Raw genomic sequence first — 19,223 nt, 5'->3', positions numbered from 1 at the left:
TCCTGGGGGTGTCCCTAGGTGCCCACTGGGAAGCCCCGGGTGCCTTGCTGGGCCCTTGCATCAGGAGACCTGAGGACACCTGGGCGAATGGCCGAGCTGCCCAGTGGGAGGGTTGGCACAGTCTAGGCCGGACTGCCAGGCTCTCTTTTCTCCCTGGAGAGCGGCCCTGAGGGGCCCTGGCGCAAATGAGTTCTGCTACTGGGGTGAAGTCATCGGGGGCGGGCACTGCACAAGAGAATATTGTGGCAGGACGTTAGTGCTGAAGCATTAATCCTTTTTTCCTCTTTCCCTTTGCCCTTTCAGTCACAGGGGCTGTTTGCCCTTCCCTCTGGGAAGGGTGTGAAGGGGTAGAGCCCAGAAAAGAAACTTCCAGACTCTGGTTTCCCAAAGCTTAGTCCTTAAGGGAATGGAGAGAGTTCTGGACAACAAACAGGATGTTGAGAGGGAGGGAGGAGGTGGGGGGAGAGAGAGAGAGAGAGAGAGGGCTCTTCTTGGTTCCCCGGAAACAGTGCTTTGGGCTCTGGTCTGTGCTTCCTCAGGGAACCAGAGCCCAGACCGGGGGTGGGCGGGGGTTGGGGGGGGCTCTGACGACACTGAAATAGGGCTTCCTGAGGGTCCATCGCCTCCACCCCATGCTTTCCCGTGACCTGAGCTTCAACTGCTATCCTGCTACTTCCCACCATGTAGTTAAGTAAGCTATTTCACTTCTCCCAGCCACAACCTTCCTACCTGTAAAATGGGGATCCTGAAGTCTCCCCCTGGTGCTGTGGTTGCTGAGGGTGAGCAGGGAGGATAGTCCAGCAAAGGCTGGGCCACACACTCTAGTTCCTTCTCCCCTCCCCTGCCCTCCCCTCCTTTCCCCTTCCTTCCCCTCCCCTCTCTTTGCTCTTTGACCACCTGGTCCCTGCTGCTTCCCTGAAACGTGCAGAACAGGGATAGTTTCTGCTGAGTTCTGGGTGCATCCCAGCACCCCACACAGTGGCTGGCTCGCAGTAGGCACTGAGTATTTGTTTAGTAAAATCTGTCAATTTTGGTAGGAAGAGGAGGAGAGTGGAGAGCAAGGAATAAAAACCCAGAAGACCAGGCTCTGCCTCTGCCAGAGGTGAGGACTCTTCCCTCCACCGCCCGCCCTGTGCCGCCACCATGCTCGTCCGGGGGCTCCCCGTGTCCCTCTGTGTCGCAGGTAAGGCCGCCCCCGCCTGTCCCTGGGATGAAGGCAGGAGGGCACCGGGCTCCGTGCGTGCCCAGGGCTGGGGTCTGATGGAAGAAGGGGCACCTTTCCCCCGAGGTTCCCAGAGTTTGAGGTTGAAGGGGAGACGAAGTGGAAAAAAATGAATGCTTTTCAGCTGTCAGCTCAGGCGTGGTGAGGGAAGCCTCAGCCTCAGCCCCTGGTTGGGGTCCCCTCACTCCTTCCCCCTGCAAACCCTAGGCCCAGGCCCAGAACTAGAGTTCACTGCCCTACATATAATGTCACTCATTCATTTCTTCACTTATGCATCCAACCAGTAAATATTTACTAAGTGCCTGGTCAGTGCCAGTCAGACGTGGTCCCTGACCTCACTGAGCTTACGTTGTAATGGGGGGAAAAGACATTTGGCAAGAAGATAGCAAACAAGATTATTAGACGATGTGACCAGTGCAGTGAAAGAGAGAAGTGGGGTGACAAGAAGGAAGAGTCACAGGGAGCGATCGGCAAGGCAGGGGATTCTTCAGATCACGTGGGTAGCAAGGTTTCCCTGAACAGGGAGATTTGGGCTGGACCTAAGGAGTAAATGAAATACTGCAAAGAATAAAGGCAGGAAAGGGAGCCGGGGCACAGGGAAGAGCCTGTGTGTATGAGGAACACACGCAGGAGGCTGTGGTGGCCTTGAGAAAAGTAGGCCCAGGACTCCAGGGTTCGCGGGGTGTGGTAAGGAGCCGTGGTCACCGGTGGGAGTCCCCAGGACATGAGGATCGGGGGTCCCCTTGTGATGGGGTGGGGTTAGGGAGTAGAAGCAGAGGGACCCTCTGGGGCCAGTGCTGTCAGCTGCAGAGGGAAAATGGTGGCTTGGGCCAGGGTGGCAGTGGGTGTGGAAAGACCCGGAAAGTTCAAGAAAGTTCCAGATCTGAGGAATGACAGGATTTGCAATGCAATTGGATGCCAAGAATGAGAGACAGGGAGGGACCAGCGATGACCCCTGGGCTGGGACTGGAGATGCTGGTGTGAGTGGTGCCATTCGATGAGCTGGGAGGCCCAGGACAGAGCCCACAGGTAGGGTGGACCTATATGTGTGACTGACGCACAGTGGGACACAAACAGGGAGCCCAGCACCAGAGGCTGGAGTCGGGGACGCGTCAGGACACAGTGTTTACAGCCAGGGTTCCTCAAACTGCGAGTTGTGAGCCACTGGGTGCGAAAGCAATTCAGTGGGCCACAGCCAGTGACTTAAAAAAATTAAACAGAATAGAGTAAAAAATATCAAAGTGAATCACACATCATAAGAGTGATTTTTTTTTTCCTTTTCCCCTTCTCTGATGCAGGGATCCTCCAGCTTTTCTCAGCGACAGGCAGCATCTTGGACTCTGGTGGGTGTGACAAGCTTCGCCCTGTTTGGCAAGAGCCTCATCAGCCCTCTCCCTGTCCTCCTGATTGTACACATTCCGGCCACTGTGTGCGCCCAGTTCTTCAGTCTTATTGTCCTCTCCTAGGGCATCTGGCGTGAGGCCGATCCCTTAAGGCCTAGGACCACCCCCCTGCCCCCACCATCCTGGCACCAGACCCTTTATCCCCCTCCACCCCTGCAGGGCCTCACGGGGCAGAGTAGCCCTTGACCAGCTGTTTGTGAGGACCCCACAAGGGCATGGAGTCAGGAAGGAAGGAAGCCAACATTGAGATCTCGGGGCTTCGGGTTGGCTCTTGGGAGATGTGTGACCTGCTCATTAGTTCCTTCCTTCCTTCCTTCCTTCCTTCCTTCCTTCCTTCCTTCCTTCCTTCATTTCTTCCCTCCTCTCCCTCCCTCCCTTCCTTCCTCCCTTCCTTCCTCTCTTCCTTCCTCCCCCTCCCTTCATCTTTTCCTTCCTTCCTCCCTCCCTCCCTCTCTTCCTTCCTTCCCCCCTTTCCCTTCCTTCCTTCCTTCCTTCCTTCCTTCCTTCCTTCCTTCCTTCCTCTCTTCCTCCCTCCCTCCCTTTCCCTCTCTTCCTTCCTCCCTCTGTTCCTTCTTCCCCCCTCCCTTCATCTTTTCTTCCCTCCCTCCCTCCCTCCCTCCCTCTCTTCCTTCCTTTCTCCCTCCTTCCTCCCTCCCTTCCTTTCTTGTTTCTTCCCCCCTTTCCCTTCCTTCCTTCCTTCCTTCCTTCCTTCCTTCCTTCCTTCCTTCCTCCATTCATTTCCTTCTGATGTGCTGGACACTGGGGATATAAGGATGAATGAATAAAGCTCATTCTTTGCTCCCAAGTTGCTTGCACCTGGTGGTGGAGACAAACAAAAAGGTCCTTTCCCTAGGGGTTTTATAAAATTCTGATGCCAGCCCAGCAAATGCAGATCCTTGCTGCGGGGTGGGCCTGCACATCAGTGTATTCAGAAAACTCCCCAGGTGGTTTTCATGTGCAGCCCTTGTTCTGAGCCCTGCCTACAACAGGGTGGTCCCCTGCTATGATTCAGGGCCTGGCCCTGGAAACTCCTCCCATGGTCCTTGTGTCCTGGCTCTGTCCCTTCCCGCTGGGTGGCCTTGGTCAAGTCCCTTAACTCTCTGGGACTGGGTTTCCTCATTTGCAAAACAGGCATGGTGATGTCCCTCCTGGGGAGTTACTGGAAAGATTCCATGAGCTGCAGGCACACCGAGCCGTGAGGGCTCAGTCAACACGGGATATTGTTACTAAGCACTAACAAAGGGGCACTGAGCAAATGGGAAGGGTGTAGAGGATGGGGCAGAGGGCTGAGCAGTTAGTTGGGCAAAGGCAAGTGGGGAGAGAAGGACCCTGGAGGACGAGGGACTGGGGGGAGCAGGGGGTGGGGAGTGGCCAGTCCCTCCAGGCCCAGAGCGCAGCTTGTGCAAAGGCCCAGAGGCACAGCTGTGTGCGAGGGGAGAGCCCGCGGTAAGGGGTGGAGCAGGGGAAAAGAGAGGCCTGGGAGGCTCCCTGTGTTGAGGCCGGAAGCTCTTTGGGGACCAGGGGTGGGTTGGGGGCAGCCATGCGCCAACGGCCTCTCCTGTCTCAGCCCTGCGGCTGCTGAACAGTGGCAAGACGTTCTCGAGGGTGGAGGCGACGCTGAGCTGGTCTGAGGCCCTGCGGTACTGCCGGCGGCACCACACGGACCTGGCCGACCTGCAGAGCATGAACAGCGTGAGCAGCATAAGCTCCCTCTACTCCCTCACGAGCAGCACCGAGGCGTGGATCGGCCTCTTCTTCGACGTGCGCGTGCGCGGCCTGAGCTGGTCCAGCGGCTCCACCTTCGCGGCGCCCGTGTGGAGCTCGCTGCCGGTGTTCGCCGAGGGCGTCTGCGCCACTCTGTACTCCGTATCCGTCTTCCCCAACCTCGGGGCCGCCTCGTGCACGGCGCAGAAGCCCTTCATCTGCTACTACGGTGTGTGTTCGTGTGTTCCAGTCCGGTCCTGCGCCCGCTCTTCCTCCGGGGTGGCTTCTCCCGAGCAGGTGGGGGGTGGGGGGTGGGGTGGGGGGCGGGCCCTCTCACGTCCTTTCCAGGACGAGGACGACCCGCTGTTCTCTTCACCCCGCTGCTACACGCGTCTCTGCAGCCTTGGTTTCTATCTCCTCTGTCCCTCATTTCTCCGACTCCGTCAGAGAAACAAGTGCCAATCAGCGTGGAGAGAAGGTAAAATCTGGGCTGTCCCCTCCAGCCGGTTAGGGATTTGGGAGAAGAGGAAAAAGAAAGGGAGGAAAAAGGAAAAGCGGGTGGGGGATCCGCTTGCATCTACGCAGCAAAGGCAGCGGAATTCAGCGTTGCTCTTCCCACAGAGCACAGGTCCGGTTTTACCTCTCATGGTGGCAGGGAGAGTAGTGGATGGGAACCAACCCCTTCGGACATCCCTGCAGGAAATCGGCGGTGCTCAAGGGCCCCGTCCTGACCCCATCTTGGCCCCATCCTGCCCCTGCTGGTCCCTCTCTGCCCATGCCACCGTCCCGGGGGGATCACACAGGGGGATAGTTACAGACCAGAGGGCACTTTTCTGGTCAAAAGCGCCAACTTCTGCTTTTCTGTGTCAGCCGAAGCCCAGCCCAACTCTGTGTCACCCAAACCCCTCAAACAGGGGCACGGAGCACAGCCGGACACCTCCCCTGTTTTCCGCGACGCGGCGCCTGTCATGGGGCCTTGAAATACAGCCCACGGGGGCGAGGCTTGACCTTCAGATTCCCAAGCCAGTAGAGACGGTCAGGAGTGCTGGATGTGCAGGGGTGGGAGCCCCTCAAAGAAAGGGCCCTGGGCGCAGGCTCTCCCCTCCTCCCTCTGGTGTCCTTGGGCTCCACTGAGGCACGTCCTGACTCCACAAGTCCACCTCCCTGGTCTTTGGGGGGGGGGGTCTGCCCTGCCCCCACAGTCAGTTCTCAACACAGAATGAGCTCTTAAAAATACAAACCAGGTCACTCTGCTCCAACACATTCAATAGGTGGCTTAGCACTTAGGGTCATGTCCCTTTTGAGGCCGACCAGGCCCTGCCTGACCTTTTTGGCCTCATCTCCTCTCCCTGCCCCTGGCCACACTGGCGCTCTGCTCCTCAGACACACGCTGCCCTTTCCCACTTAGGGGCTTGGCCTTTGCTCTGCCTGGGGATCTCCTTCTACCACTTTGCAAAGCTGGCTCCTTCATATTCTCTTCAAAAGCCAGGATCCTGTTTGTCTAATTTCTGCTATTTTCCCCAGGCCTAGAACAGTGTCTGCCACAAAACAGGGGCTTTCTCTGTCTCTCAATCTCCCTCTTTCTCGTCCTGTATATATTTCTCACCCTGTATATATTTCTTGAATAAATGTCACAGGGATGGAGAAAGCTGTTTACCCTGGAGCCCAAGGCTTCTCCTGGCTTCCGCTTGGTTCCCGGTGCCTGCAGAGGTTCCCTCCCCGTGACGCGTGCTCTGTTTCTGTTTTCCAGACCCTGCTGTGGGGCACCGCACCCCCACAGAGCCCGCTCTCAGCCCAACCACCTCTCCAAAGCCAGGTACGCACCTGGGAGCTCTGCCTGCCCTCTGACTTGTCCACCTGGGCTGGCGGGCAGGGTCATGCCACCTGTGTCCCCTCTGCTCCTCCCTACCCTTGGCCTGGCTGAGGGATCCTCTGGCTTTGCTGTCCCCGGGCTGAACCCCATGGAGAGAATCAGTCCAGTTTTATTATTCAGAGGAACCCAGACAGGGAAGTGACTTGCTCAAGGTCTCCAACCAGAGAGGGGCCGTTAATGGCCCAGGCTGCATCCCAGCTCTGGTGAGGCCCCCGCTTCCGTGGTGGGTGAGGGGGACTTCCCTTCTGATATTCCTGCCCTGGAATCTTCTGTTTTTAATTGTTTTTTAAGTTTATTGATTGATTTTGAGAGAGACAGAGAGAGCGAGCAGGGGAGGGGCAGAGAGGGAGAGAGAGAGGGAGAGAGAGAATCCCAAGCAGGTTCCACACCGTCAGAGCCCGACGCAGGGCTGGAACTCATGAAACTCGAGATCACGACCTGAGCTGAAACTAAGAGTCGGATGCTTAACCAACAGAGCCACCCAGGTGCCCCCTGCTGTATATTTCTTTAAACTTTCTTCACATCGGGTATAAAGAATCCATGACAAAGGGAATGCACTCCCCACTCCCTCTGCTTTATAGAGACGGTTTTCCGCACGCTACGAAATACGGAGCTGTAGAGTGAAGATGGCCGGGCGTCCAAGGTGGACCTCGTCTGAATCTCATCTTGCCATTTAATACGGCATGAGTTTGGGCACATCATCACCAACACGGGCCCCCGCTTTCCCACCTGTATGATGAGGTTGATAGCATCTACCTCTCAGGATTATAATGAGGATTTAAAAAGATGACGTCTGCCACATGCATAGCTCGGGGCTGGGGAGTCCTCGCTGCATAGAGGATAGCTTTAAAAAATCAGTTTAGATAGGGAAAATGAGGGAAACATCAGGCAAATCTTGCCGGGCTTAGGTGAACCAGGATGTGTCAGAGTTTGGGAGGCCCTGTTTGAATCTGAGGATGTGGCTCTCTGTTCTGCAAATAGAGGTGTTTCCTTCATCGGGTCTCTGGAATCAGTCCCTCAGGATCTGGCACCACATCCTTTCCCGGCTCCCAGTGTTTAGAATCAGATGCGTGGGCTTGTGTGTTACAGATGAGACAGGCCTGGCAAGGGGCGGTCATGGGGGGTTGGCCCAGGCCAGCCTCCCGCAGAGACGGGGGAGGGAGGGTGCGGGCTATGGGAGGCCGGCATCCCGGGCTGTCTGAGCCCCGCTGGAAGTCGGGCCCACTGGGATGGGCACGCTCTGTCTTTTCCCTGGCTCTCCAGATATGATGGATATCACCCCCTCTCTCTCTCCTGCCTTAGCCCTGGAGCCTCCTGAGAGCCAGCACCATAGTTAGAGCTGCTGGAAATCACAGATGAGGCTGCCTCTAAAGTAGGATTGTCCCATTTTCCTCCTCCCCTCCCCATAAAGGGTCACTACCTTTTAATCAAGTGCTAATTATTTGCACGCATGGTGCGAAACCAGTTGCATACATGGTTTCATTTAGGCCTTTAAATTAGTCTAGGTGCTATTATCCCCATTGCGCAGATGAAGAAATGGAAACTCAGACTTAGCTTGTAAGGACTTTAGCCACCAGCAGGGCTCTTCATCCCCACCTTTCCTAATTTGCATTCTCTCTGCTGCTGCCATGATAGCCCATCCATTCTCCCAATGTGGTGTTTAGTCTGCCTATAAAATGGTGGGTTTCCTCAAATCCAACACCCAGGGACTGGGACAAAGGCCCGAGTCAGACCCGAGCTCTGTTCCAGGGGAGCAGTGAGGCTTGGTCTGTCAGAGATCCAGGACCTCAGGCCTGCGGTCTCCCTGTTTTTTGCCCCCAGCTGTGGTCCAGATTGGCCGACAGACCTTCATGCGATTCGACCAAGAAATGACCTGGCCGGAGGCCCTGCGGTATTGCCACAGCCACCACACGGACCTGGCCGACCTGCAGATGGTGACCGACGAGGCGGGCAAGGAGGCCTTGAAGTCCATCACGAGTGAGACCGAAGCCTGGATCGGCCTCTACTTCAACTCGACCTCTGGGTCTCTGAGCTGGTCGAGCAACCTGGGTGCCAGCATCCCCACCTGGCTTCAAGTGCCCGAGCTGGGGACGGGACTGTGTGCGGGGCTCCGCACCTACGCGCGCTACTCCCCCCGAGTGTATTCGTTGGCCTGCTCTTCCCTGAGACCCTTCATCTGCTTCTATGGTGTGTGACAGTCTGTCCCCACGGGCCCTGGGCTTACCGAGGATAGAACGGGATGGGACATGGGTTTATTGAGCAGCAGGAGACGCTGAGGTTGGACCCAAGGAAGAACCTCTAGACCCTGAGGGTAAGAGGAGCTTCTGAGGGAGCCTGAAAGAAGGAGTGGAGCCCATCGAGCCTCAGGGCATTAGCAGTTAGCAACGGTGATTAGTTTTTGGGCAATGCAGAGGTTCAAAGCATGGACTTGGGAATCTCACACGGGCTTTACCATTTGCTAGAAATGAGGCGCGTGGCATCTCTGAGCCTCCTTTTCCTCTCCTGGAAAATATATTTAACAAATGGCTTCGGAGACTGAATGAGAATGTATAGAACAAACCTAGCAGAGCCCCTGGCACAGAGTAGGCGCCCAGCAGATGTTAGCGGTTGTCAGTGTTGTTGAACTCTAAGTGCACGTGAACCAGAGGCCTGCCTGGCTATTCTGGATCTTGTGTAGAGTGTGTCCTCAGCAACAGGTGCGTCCTGCCTTATCCTTTTCTTCTCTTTTTTTTTTTCTTTCTTTCCTGCCTTCTTCCCTCTCTCTCCCCTCCCTTCTTCTTTTCCAGTCTTCTTTACTTTTTGTAACAGCTTTATGGCATATAGTCCACATACCTTAAGAATCACCCTTCTTAAGTGTCTAACTCAGTGGCTATTAGTAGTCACAGGGGTGTCCAAGCGTCACCACTAATTTTAGGACATTTTGTCACCCCGAAAGGAACTCCTTGTCCTCGAGCAGTCACTCCCCAATCTCCCTCACCCTCAGCCCTGACAGCCGCTAATCCACTTTCTGTGATCTGCCTGTTCTTGGCTGTTTCTTTTGGTGGTTTGGATTTGATGAGAATTGGGATCCTTATCTACCAAGGAAGAATGATGGTCCCTCCCTTGCAGGGCTCCTCTGAGGATTAAAGACCCGGCAAGCCCCCCCCCCGCCGCAGCCGGCACACGCACATGCACGCATGCACACTGAGCTGGCTGAGATGGGCAGCTGGTGGGGCTGCCGGCAGGCCTTAGGGGAGGCAGACCTGGGGGCGCTCTGTGCCAGGTCGGCCCTGTCCTCACCACTCTCCTTCCTTACTCACAGACCCTTCCGTTGGGCACCGGGAGCCCACAGCTCTCCAGCCATCCTTTCACGCTCCCTCCTCAGAAGTGGCCGTGGAGACAATGCACAGGCCAAGTACGTGCCTGTTTTCGGTTCTGTGTGGGTGCTTTGGACCTGTCCTTGGCTGGGTCCCAAGGTCTCGGGGTCTGAGAGCTGGAGAGGTCACCTGCATGCCCCGTGGGATCCGCCCAGAAGAGGATTTTCCAGCCCACCCCCATCCCCTGCAGGGCCAGCTGGGGTTGGAGAAGGGGGACTCAGTTGCCATCAACCTCCCCCTTTGACCTGGGCCACTAACTTGCAGTTCCAGGGTGGGAGGCTCAGGAGAAGCTGTGTGCACCCCCAGTGAGGTGATGAGGGCCAGCCTGGGAGACGGAGGGGAAGACTCTGGGCAGTGCTCCTGAGAAGTCATCAGAGAGGCCTTTGAGGTTTAGCATCCAGAGGGGGAACCACAAGAGAGGTGCCTGTCGAATCCATTGTGATTCTGGGCTCCTCTGGGTGGAGAAAAGATTCCAGATGAGTTGTTGGGACTATGTGTGGGGACATGTTGGGAAACACAGTGATTGCCCTCCTACAGCATTTTTAAATTCCTGAAACATCTTCATAGCTATTACCTGATTTTGCTTTCCAAGAGTTCTGAAGCTAAGTAGGGTAGTTGAGGGCAGAATCACGGTTCTTCTGGCTTTCTTGCAGTTTCCTATATCTGACAAAGGTATTCTTGCCTTTTCTGAGGACACAGAGAAGTTAGGGAACTTGCTGATGGTTGCACAGAGCTTTATTTATTCTGGGGACACAAAGAAAAATCAGGGGCCGCTCTCAAGGAGCCCAAGGTGTTGATAGTTGGTGTTGTGTGTATAGGCACAGGCATAATGGGGACATATATCTCAGTCCCTGTAATCATCTGGGTTTTCTGGAGGAAGTGATTTCTGTTTGTGTTTTGGACCACGAGAAGGAATTAGCTTGTAAAAGGGAGCGGGGGGAGTGCAGGTAGGAGCTGCAGGTGGGGTGCGGTGCTTAGCGTTGAGCGGGGACACCCTGATCCTACAAGGAGAACTCCCTGTGAGCTGCGAAGGAACCTGGCCCTCACCCTGACGGCAACAGCGCCAGGGCCTGGGCCTGTGGTCAGATTCGGTAGAGAAACTGGGTACCATCCTGTCCTCTGCTTCCCACGTGAGGTCTAACCTGGCCCCTGTCTGGCCGCCCCAGGCCGGGCGCAGCCCGGTCGGCACTGGGAGCGCAGGTTCAGGCGTGGAAGAACCGCAGGGCCCCGGGAGCCGCGCGCCCCGCGCGCCCCGCCTCGGCCGCTGGACGCCACCCGTCGGGGTCCTTGTCCCACGGCTCGGGCCTGGTGGGGATCCCGGGCGCGGGGCGCCCCTCGCGAGCCTTCTCTCCTGCCGCCGGGACCAGCGCCCGGCGCGGCTCCCGCAGCGAGTCAGCCCCGGGCCTGCCGAGTGCGCCCCCCGCGCGTCCCGCTCCCGAGAGCCCCGCGGCTCCCCAGCCAGGGGGACGACTGCCCCGCGGCCTCCGGCCCAGCCTGCGCGCCCCGGGGACTCCTTACCCCGCGAGGAAGGGGCCGGGACCCTGCTGGTAACTGTCCAGAGCGCGACCTTGGCCCCACGGCCCGGGCCTCCCCGCCGAGCGCGGCTCGCCCTCCGGGGACGCTGTCTATCCCCCCCGGGGAGGGGGGGGCGGGGAGCCGGGCCCGCTCTGGCCGCCACTTCGAGCCCTGCCACCGTCCACGCGTCCCCGGAGGTCCCCGTTACCGAAGGCAAGTCCGCGACTCCGCGGGAGGCAGCAGCGGGCCCCGTGCCCGGCTCCACCCTCCGTTCCCCCAGGTCGGCCCCAGACAGCGGCTCCCGGCTTCCAGGGAGCTTCCCGGGGACAGAAGAGAGCGCCTGGGGACGTTCCGCTCACCGCGCTCCCGGAGCGGGCAGCCCCCAGCCGGCCGCACGCGGGGGGGGACGCCTGGGAGACGGCTAAGTGAAACAGGTGCCCGCCCGAGTCGCCGCGGGTTGGGGACGCCACACCAGCCAGGCCCCGGCCCCCGGCAGCTCCTCTGCGGTGACAGAGCCTGAGGCCGCATGCCCAGGCTGCAGGCCAGGAGGTTGAGGGCGGGGTCGTGTGCTGGGCCATAGTCTCCCTGCCCTGGCTGCATTCCTGTCCACTCTACGGGTGCAGCCAGAGCCAGGGCACCTGCTCAGCCTCACTGGGTAATAATTTAAGGTGGGGGGGGGGGGGGCGCGAATCCAGGGGAGAAACAGGCTATTTGGGCTGTAGGAGTCTGATAGCCAAGGGTTGGAATGTTGACCCTACTACTGACAGTGTGGCCTTAGGCAAGTTTCCTAACTTCTCAGAACTTCATTTTTTCTCATCTTTGAAGTCAAGAAAAATACCAATGTCATGAGCTATGGTCCAGTGCCTGGCATCTGACAGATGCTCAATAAATGGCAGTTATACTACTCTAATCTCAATTCACTAGTGAAATGTTTAGTGATTCATTCCATCTCCCGCCTCTGTCCTTACTCGACAGACGCGGCTGGCCTCGTTCTCATTTTATTAATTATAAATGATTATGAATGATCAGATTATGAATTATTGAGATTGTGGAATCTCACAGGGCAGGGGCTGTCTTGTGCCTCTTTGTATCTTTCCCAGGCCTTGAACAGTGATTTACACGTTGGTGGATGATTGAATTCAACAGTCACTTCCTGAATGCTGGTTTTGAACAAGGCATTGAACTGAGGATACCAAGGAAAGCAGGACCTGTTTCCTGTTTTTAAAAGAGCTTAGTCTAATAGGGACTAATAGAGACAACAGTCTGATAAGTGCTGAGCCAGAAGTGTGACCTGAGGGCCTTGGCAGGAAAGTGACTCATTCATTTTGCCTGGAAAGGTGGCGGTAATTGGACAAAAAGTTCATGGAGGATTTTAGGCAGCAAACACTAGAACATTCTTCCTGGCAGAGGGAACAGCACAGCAAAAACGAGTAGGTGTGAAAACGTGTGGTTTGGGAATGAAAGCAGTCTGATGTGACCAGAGTGTAGGTCACGTATTTGGGGAGGGAGTGACAAAGGAAGAGGGAAAGAGGGACAAATTCTGAAGGACTTGACCTTGCGGCAGGTGGAGGCATCGGAGGTTTTCAGCAAGCGAGCAAAACGCTCAGAGCCGTAGTTGATAGAAGCAAGGTGGCTATAATGACAGGGGACAATGCTTGTCGTGACAGGGCGTTAAAGGGGCAAAGCGCGGTTCAACATTATACATGTAGTGCACTCAACGGCACACGGAAGGGAAACCCCCACCTGTGTTTAGCAAAAAAAGACTGGACGGAAATGTGTAGAAATGTTGACAGTGGTTATAGTCGGGTGATGAGACTATGCGTGTTTCTCCCATTCTGTGTGTCTGGATTGTACAAAGTGATTCATTTCACCAGAGGAATGTGCAGTGCTTCGGGCGGGGAAAGAAGCGGGCATTTGGACAGGAGGCCGACCAGGAGAGGAGGGGCAGGAAGGGCACGTGTGGGGCCAGCAGCGTGAGGAGGGGCGCGAGGGAATTGGTTTTAGGCTGTTTGCAAGTGACGTTAACTGAAGAAATACAGATGCAAACACATTTTTAAAAAAAGCTCAGCTTTGTTCACTGAATCACAGAAATCCAAACTAAAAGCGAGATGAATTTTTAAAACGACTTTTTTACTTACCAGCCGGGCAAAGATTGGAAGGGGTGAAGGTGTTGATGAGAAAGTGGAAAAATCAGCGATCCTAGGCACTGGATGGGAGAGCAGACTGGAGCGGCCCTTCTGGCGGCGTGTCTGTTCTGAGATGGAAACACCCTCTCAGACAGAAGCCCTGTTTTGGGGAATTAAGAAATAATAGTACGAGGTGCACACTTACATATGCGTCCTCCACACAGGGCTCTTTTATTGCAGCATTATTACAGTGAGAAGTCGGAGGCAATCTAATGTCCATTGAAAGCAGATGGGTTAAGTAAGTTATGGTACATTCAATGAAATACTATGCAGCGTTTAAAGAGAGTAAGGTAGATCTTTATGCATTCAAATTATAAAACCCAAGTGTGTGAAGAATATTCTATAGCAAACTGTTAACAGTGGTTGCCCCTGGGTCAGGGGAGGGGATACTTTTATTTAAATATTTTACAATAATATACCACAAAAACAATATGATCGTTCCATATTTGGAAAAAAAAAACAAAAAAGACCTTTGCAAGGCACCGACAGGGGTTTGGTGACTGGACAGGAGAGGGAGTCAGAGAGCAGCTGAGGACCCTGGGGTCTCTGGGCCTCAGGAGACGGGCAGCCACATAGGGGAGAGGAGGTTGTTGGGGGGAGGCTGAGCTTGGTTTTGGAATACCTTGAGTCTGAAGTGCTGCTTCTTGATGGCGACGTTAGGGGTCCCTGACTGCCAACGGTGGAGGCTCCGGGAAGCCGGCAGAGCCATGAGGGCATCGGGCCCCTGGGGTGTGAAAGAAAACATCTGCCCCTGGGAAGAGTTCTCATAATACTGCCCAGGCCCCACAAGTCCTGCTGTCAGGGACGCTCTCTGGGGGACGATGGCGTAACAACCGAGGGGCTGGGTGTGTGAGCCTGTGGGGGCGGGTCAAGATCTGGCCCGGACGGTCGGTCTCTGCAGCGGCTGTGTGCAGAGCAGTCGGTGGCTCTCCGTGCCCGTCTTCTAGCTCAGGGGCAGCCACCAATCTCAGACCACCCTGCTCCCGGCCGTATTTGCAATGACTCCTTTATTTCCCCCTCCTATAGCTGTGACCACTGAAGGAGGTGGCAGTGCTATGAGAGAGACAGCCGCCGCCACTCAGGCCCAACGCGTGAGCTCACCCGAACACCCAGAGTCTAAAGGCAAAACTCCAGCGCCAGCATCAGGTAACTGCCTCTGGTCACCAAGGACCCGCTCCGAACAGCGGAGCAGTTAAATCCGGACGGCCGCTCCTTAGCACAGGGCACCTGAGACCTTTTTGTGAGACAGCATCAAGTGCAGGGAAGGGAACCGGAACAAAAGGAACAAGGGCGAGGAGCCTGGAGTTAGCGACCTGACTACTGTTAAAGCTCGGGGAGCAAGTATCCTCCCTTCAGAACCTCCTCTTCCTCAGCTGCAGAAGAGGTGCAGTAAAAACTACCCTGCCTCCATCACGGGGTTGTTGCGAGCCAACGATGAGGTAATTATGCAGTGGGGCGTCATAAACTATAAAATGCTCTACAGATACAGGGTAGCCCTGTCACGAGGCTGCATGTAGTTCCCAGGAAGATGACAGCGGCTCGTGGCCCAAGGCTGAGCGTGTTTATTGGCTCAGAGAACCTACTTAGAGCTTTCCGGGGTAGTGTTGGCCTTTAAAATGTGGGCCCAGGGATAGGTGAGTATTTCCAGCGCGGTGTGGAGTATCTGCTTAATGGATTTGTTAAAAGGAAGGGGGGAAATACAGGAGAGACAGAGAAGGGGAGGACTGCCTGGCCGCGGCCACTGGCTGGTTAGTCCTAATTGTGGCTGAGCATCCTCCAGCCCAGCAGTTTCTTTCCTCTTCCTTTTTGAAATCCTACATCTCTGTGCAGCATCTGTGGTGTCCAGTGGGCAGTCCTGTTGAGAACTTCAAGCGTCTGACGACAATAGGCTACTTTTCTCTGAACCAGGCAGCCCTTTCTTTTTCAGGGCAGGTCTTTGGAATCCTGAAAGCAGATTTTACCATCCCAGCTCTCCTGGACCCAGAAGATGTGAAAGACCAATTTTTGAGTGAGGTGAGACTTCAGACCACCCCTGCTTTTGGTCAGATGGCTTGACAATGCAAGGCGACACTGTCAAAACCAATAAACCTGGAGAAAAAGCTTGGAAACATTAGCTCCTCTGTTCCCACTGCTGTTCCCATGCTGGCTCATGGTGACAGGTTGGTGCCTGTGCTGAGACTTTTTCAGATCTTTTTCTTCTCTCTGTAACATGTTTCTTGAGCTGTTTGTTTGTTTGTTTTAAATGAAGACAGCATAATCAGAAGGACCTGTATTGGGGTCTGGCTTTCTACTTGTTAGTCGTGCGACCTGGGGCTGGGGCAAGTAATTTAATCTTTCTGAATATCAGTTTTCTCACGAATTAGGGCCAACGAAACCTAATTCATATGGTTGGTATTAAGTGAAATATTCCAGATAAAGTGCTTAGCAAATTAGCACATAGTAAGTGCTCAATAAACACAAACATTAGCTATTATTACCAGCATCACTGTTGCTCATCCGAATATATATTTGTTCCAGGCTCCCCACCCTGCCCAGTCCTCTGTTCTTTTAAAGTATTATGAGATGGGACATTGTGAAGAGGAAGAAGTGTTCCTAAATACTGCAGCAAAAGCTTGAAACACGTTTTTCAATTATACCAGAGAATGATCGTTAAGATGTCAGAGTTAGAGAGTTCCTTTCAGGTCATCTAACCAAATCCTGATGTTACAAGAAATGAGACTGGCATTTATCTGGTAGCTCACTGCAATTTACTCACAGGCCAAAGAAATAGCACCTGGCAACTCATTCTAAAACCTCACAAACTCGTTTCTAGAAAGAACGGTGGTGTGCGCATGCGTGCGCACGTGTGTGTTTGCGCGCGTGCACAGGCCCGTCCGGGGCCCTGGGGAGGAACGAGCGAGCCCTCCGTGCATTTCGCTGTTGAAAGAGGAACAGGTGCAAATGATGGAAATGTTGCAATTGGACATCGGATCGTTATTTTAGAAGTTCAGTAAGACTGCAGTGCTGAGTACTGGGTTTCCAAAAGTCAAGGACTCTTTTTTCTTTGGGTGTGGAAGGGAACCAAACCAGAAACCATCTTCCTTCTCTGCAAAAGTAAAGCCAATAATGGGAAAATTGGGGTCAAAACGGGGAATTCCGCCTTCTGGCCACCTCTGTTGGAATGTATCTGTTCCCTATTAATGGGGACAATTTCTGCCTCACAGCTTTAAAGGGTGGAAATGGTGGCAACCATGTGTGTGTCGGAAGGTAGAGTATATAGCATTAGTTTTAGCCGCATTTTAAATTGCAAACAGAAGGCAAGGAAACACACCTGCAGCCAGCTTGTCCCCATTCCAGGGACAGGGACAGAGAGACATTGCAACAGACGCACCCAGTGCTCAGGGCTCAATATGCACTAGTGGTTGTTAACCCCAGCTGAAGTTACGGCCTGGGGAAGCGGGCGGGGAAGCCCAACCCCAGTCCCTAGAGAGATCAGTGACCCGGTCGGTGGTGGAGCTCAAGAGGCATCTTTTCTGATTTCAAAGTTCAGTAGTGATTCTGATAAATGGGACTGAGAAGCACCGGTAGGTCATTTGTTTCAGCCCCATTTGTCATCAGACTCTCTGGAACCCCCCTTGGAGGGGGTGGGCAGTGGTGGTGGAGGCGGTGGTCCTCGTGTCCTAACACAATTGATTCATGTACTTTCCCGTTGGGGTAGGTGCGATCCTTCACAGAGACTGGTGGGGGGCGGGGGGCGTAGGTAAGAAAAAGAAAGGGTATGGCTGGTCACAAAGGGCATAGCGGTGGGCAGTTTAGGCCGGGAGGTCACAAGACAGCAACGGCAGTTTCTGTTTGCTGTTTCAGATCCGAGAAGTCTTAAAGCTTACGTTAGGTCACGAGCAATTCAGACTGAAATGGGTTGGCTTTGAAGTGAACAAAAAATAGCCCATGTCGGCAGACCTGGAGCCTTCTCACACCATCTTGTCTGGATTTTGAGTGACTTTTGGTCTATGATGCTAGCAGATGAGAACACACGTTTGTTCCAGGCGCTCAGAAATAACTCCGGATATACGAAGAGGTGACTACACAGCTACACCTGTGAGGAAAAACTGGCATCCCTGGATTTTATAGGGTGCAGGAGGTAAGCAGAGGAAGATGGAGGCATCTGGGAACAGTAACCTTGAGAATGACAACCAAACAGGAACCCAAACCCCAACAAGACGACACCAGTCCTGAAACAAACCGCATTCATCTCCCTGGAGAAGAAAGAGAGGACAGTGGTGGCTGAGAAGCTGAGGGAGGCCACACTTCCGGAGAAGTGGAGGGCACTTTCCTCACTAGCCACCCGAGCTGTTACAGAGACCTCAGGCTGTCCGGAGTGAGGAGCTCTCCGAGGGCATCCTTGCAATACGACACATTAATGGTGGGTTTGTCCTCCTCCATCCGAACACTCTTTGCCTGTCCGGTGGGAAGTTCTCCAACACGTTGTCCTCAATGCTAAGACAGAACTTCAGAAGAATGTTCCCGTAAGCACGTCCTTTCTGGTTTTTCGCCAGGTGTTCTAATCATCCAGATACATGCTCGAAGTAAGGTGGTAACATGTCAAATACAGTGGCAACTTTAGTCTGAAATGTTTAAAGTTAAAGTTTATTTGTATTCTTTGTAGGAATAGCAATAAAAGACCTCAAACGTATCTATATCTGTACATGTACAAGAACCATCAAAAATTATTCACAAAACAAAAATAAATCTTCTTTAGAACAAACCCAGGTAATGAAATGCAGATATGGATCTCACGTATGGAATAATCTAAGTGCTACCGGCACAAAAATATGGCTTTAAAAGTAAAATAAAATCTTGGGTTTTGTTTTTCTAAGGTGTATTTCTCTTTCTTGAAATAAAAAATAAATTATTTAGAGCTATCATTGTAAAATAGTCATGTGCATTAACACATTCTTATTAAGGCCCTGGAGATGAAGAACAAAATCAAATTTAGAAGGTAAAACTCACAGGTGTGATTCAGGTCAGTGTGCTGTGCCGTCTGCTCGAGTTAGTTTTAATGCAACTAGGAAATATCTAAGCACCAGTCAAAACTCAACCTTTAGTATTTATCTCAGAAAACTTTTCTGCAGGATGGTGGTCATTGAGTCAATTAGCACTTAACCTTTTGGTGAACTGGGAATTCAGAATTTTCCCTTGGGAGTTTAGAAGTGACCTAAGTACAATATTTAGACATAAACCTTTGTACTCCCTCCTACAGACGATGGAGGCCCCCAAAACACAGCTTCTGTGGAAATCTTTCTACAACAACAGATAAATCTGGCTCTAGGTCCCAAACCAAATCATTTCCTAGTGAAGTATGAGAGCATCTGAATGAAAAATAGGAAATGAATAGGAAATTACGATGCATGCTGAGATATGGGCAAATGACCACTTTGCTTTCCTGGGGTGACACCAGATTTGCCAAGTCTTGCCGGGTTGGTTCCTCAAATACCTGAAGATAAACTGATTAGGAACCAAGGCTGCTTCTTTCTGGATCCTACTCTCAGATCGATCAGTGACATTCAACTTTCTTTCCATCCCTCCCCGTGGTATGAATGACGATATCTACGTCAAACCAGATCAATTTCAAGTCAGTTGAACTTACATACACACGTAACACATACCGTACGTTTCAAAGAGGAACGAACCACGGTTATAACGTGTAACAAATGAGAGCAGAAAATCTACAAAGCTCAAGAAATTCTGAGAATCACTGCTCCGTAAGTGATTAACATTCAGAAAATGGAAGCCCTAGGAATTGTGTGTTTTGGGTTGGGGGTGTGTGTGTTGTCTACAGAGATTGCCTTTCTTATCCATGTATTTTAAGATCAGGCAAAGGATATCAGTTCTGTTCCCTTGAACCTTTGGGCTACCGAAAGGCTGCTATACATGAGTCCCCTTCTGCATCATGTGTGTTCCTCACGCTCTTTCACTCTTCATAAG

General features: G+C 53.4%; 1 protein-coding gene across 1 annotated transcript; it reads left to right on the top strand.

The window, feature by feature from the left end:
• Positions 1-1,143: 1,143 nt before the first annotated feature.
• On the top strand, positions 1,144-17,462 carry CLEC20A (C-type lectin domain containing 20A). Its single transcript, XM_042975702.1, has 8 exons — positions 1,144-1,183; positions 4,193-4,558; positions 6,080-6,145; positions 8,024-8,389; positions 9,504-9,596; positions 14,286-14,405; positions 15,187-15,272; positions 17,103-17,462. Exons 1-8 carry the CDS (start codon positions 1,144-1,146, stop codon positions 17,181-17,183), a joined length of 1,218 nt encoding a protein of 405 aa, XP_042831636.1. The 3' UTR covers positions 17,184-17,462.
• Positions 17,463-19,223: the final 1,761 nt, after the last annotated feature.

This window comes from Panthera tigris, chromosome F3, assembly GCF_018350195.1.
Source record: "Panthera tigris isolate Pti1 chromosome F3, P.tigris_Pti1_mat1.1, whole genome shotgun sequence".
Classification (NCBI taxonomy): Eukaryota; Metazoa; Chordata; class Mammalia; order Carnivora; family Felidae; genus Panthera; species Panthera tigris.
The sequence above is the reverse complement of the archived record's forward strand: the minus strand, read 5'-3'. Positions and strand labels throughout refer to the sequence as shown.